This window comes from Littorina saxatilis, linkage group LG5 (assembly GCF_037325665.1).
Source record: "Littorina saxatilis isolate snail1 linkage group LG5, US_GU_Lsax_2.0, whole genome shotgun sequence".
In the NCBI taxonomy this organism is placed as follows: Eukaryota; Metazoa; Mollusca; class Gastropoda; order Littorinimorpha; family Littorinidae; genus Littorina; species Littorina saxatilis.
In genome coordinates this window covers 36250915-36253414 of record NC_090249.1, presented here as the reverse complement: position 1 = coordinate 36253414, position 2500 = coordinate 36250915, and the positions used below count along the sequence as shown (strand labels likewise).

Below are 2500 nucleotides of genomic sequence, written 5' to 3'. Positions count from 1 at the left end.
TTTGGCAGTTAAAAACCGTTACATTTAAATTTTCACCTATCTTTATGAAATTTAGTGGGTGGGTCCGTTGTCCCAAACTGAATTTCAAGACAAACTATTCCAGTCAAAAAAACTTATTTTTGGCAGTTAAAAACCGTTAAGTCTCAATTCTACACCGATATTTATGACATTTTGTGGGTAGGTTTGTTGTCAGATTTGACATGATGGCAGAATTGAAAGTGTGAGATATCCTGATGTTTCACAATTTATGCTGCATAATTCAGCCCCATAGGCGCTTGAATTTTAGGTGGAGTTGGGTTTTTTTTTCAGCCCAAACCAGTAACCCCCACATGGTTTTCATGTCCCTTTCTGAGAGACTTCAAGAAGTTTCAATTTGACGTCATGATTAGCCTGCCGCATTAGCAAGTATGAAAACACGTCATCGATGACACATTTTAAGACAGAGAGAGAGAGAGAGAGAGAGAGAGAGAGAGAGAATCATGTACACACAGATGGACGACTTCGCTTGGGGTATGTACTGCCCGGCAGTACACATCTACTTTATTTATTTTATTTTTTTTTTCATTATCACCATTATCATTTATTCGTGCCTATAAATTCAAAAGTCTCCGTTTGCTTGTCCAATCTCTGACTTCAACAGTTGTGTCATCATTTTTCCAGTTTTTGGTTTTTTGTTTTTAAATTTTAATTCAAACATGTAGTAAACCTGGAGTATATATCATACATTTTTATCACATAAATAACAGTCTCTAAATATTATTATTTCAAACACTCAAATTAAACTTACACTTGTTTTATACCAGGCCCCTGAGGGTTAAGTCCTTTTGAACAAGAGGCGAAGCCTTCAAGGCTCACGTAAGAAATCGACAAACAGTAACACAAACTCAATCACTCCGTCACACATACACACACACACACACACACACACACACACACACACACACACACACACACACACACACACACACACACACACACACACACAGTAAGCATAGGTGAAACTATGCAAGAAAGCGAGACCCTGGATCTGCCAAGAAGTCTCGGCCCGCTCACAATAACAATGACCGAGACTTTCAGTAATTCCTTTGCGTGACGTCTAACCCTCTTACGTCATAATGTGACGTCTTCAAATAGTTTCTATCACACACGTCGAACACTTTTGACCGAGACTGACGTAATCCATAGACTCGGAAATGTTAAAGTTTCTACCACAGACATACACACATACATACATACGCACGCACGCACGCACGCACGCACGCACAGACAGACAAAGTTTATCATCGCATAGGCTACACTTACGTGAGCCAAAAATAAATAATATTTCGAGGGGTGTCCCATATATCCAAATTTACTTATACACATTTTTCCAATCAAGATTAAATGGGTAAGATACTTAAACATATCATGTGTCAAACCATTCTTATCTCGCACACAAATCAGCACATCTGTTGCGTGTAAAATAATTGCTATGTTATATCGATCGTAAAACAATGTTTCAACATGCTTCCACAAATGGTGAATTTTACTGCAACAGAAAAAGAAATGTTTAATATAATCAACTTGTTCAATACAATATGGACATTTATCATTATTTGCGAGACCCATTTTTAAGAGAAGAATATTGGTTGGGTATATATTGTGTAATATCTTCCACTGTAATTCTTTTAGTCTGGTTTCTGTTGTTGTCTCTTTTGCATTGAGCCAAACTTTTTCTTCAATATTAATACCAAGTTTGTAATAACTGTTTTTGTTTTGATTGGCTTCAGAAGAGTAACTGTTGCGCCGCTTCAAAACGTTAAGCCAAGCCGTCACCAACCCTATGTATACTCAAAACAATCAAGGGCGTAAATCGGCTCCAATGTGCAGGTTTTGTGCTATCTGTGTGATATGATGCCCAATCGGAGCTTGCTATTAGCCGTGATGCCAAGATCCCTTGAATCTACATGTCGGCGGCAATTGTTTGGCTTACTTCTTGAAGGGGAACAATTCTCCCACAGCCAATAAAACCCTGAACGACTTATTTCCGAAATATGACGTTAAGTTCGGAGTCCATGGGTGGGACTGAAAAATTTCATGAATCCTGAAGAATTTTAAGGTTTTTTTTTTGGGGGGGCCCCCAGACGCTGAAGGATTTGTAAAATTAACAACCAAAAAAACATCACCACAGACATTACGAATCCGGATTTCCGACATATACCGGAAGAATCCCAACCATGCTGTTGTCGTGTCTCAGCCTACCTGTTCGAGTTTGTCCTTCTCCTCAACCTGCACCTTGCCAATACAGTCGGCCAAACGACTCATACTGTGGACGTCATGAAACTGCTGCTGAATATTGACCACCTCTTCTGAGATGGTCTTGAAGCTTCGTGTGATCTCGTGAACCAGGCTGCGATACAGGTCAAAGTTGTAGTTGGGGGCTCCTTCCAGGTAAGCGCTGAAACCGCTGCAGGTAAGGAGAAAAAAAGAAAGTAGGTATACGTCCTGTGTGGCAAAATAG

At 39.6% G+C, this 2500-nt stretch overlaps 1 protein-coding gene across 1 annotated transcript in view; it reads right to left on the bottom strand.

The window, feature by feature from the left end:
* The window catches only part of LOC138967009 (required for excision 1-B domain-containing protein-like), a 14546-nt gene that overhangs the window by 10595 nt on the left and 1451 nt on the right, over positions 1-2500 (bottom strand). The window contains exon 3 of the mRNA XM_070339450.1: positions 2242-2446. Within this exon, the coding sequence (XP_070195551.1) occupies positions 2242-2446 (205 nt within the window). The remainder of the gene's footprint in view (positions 1-2241; positions 2447-2500) is intronic.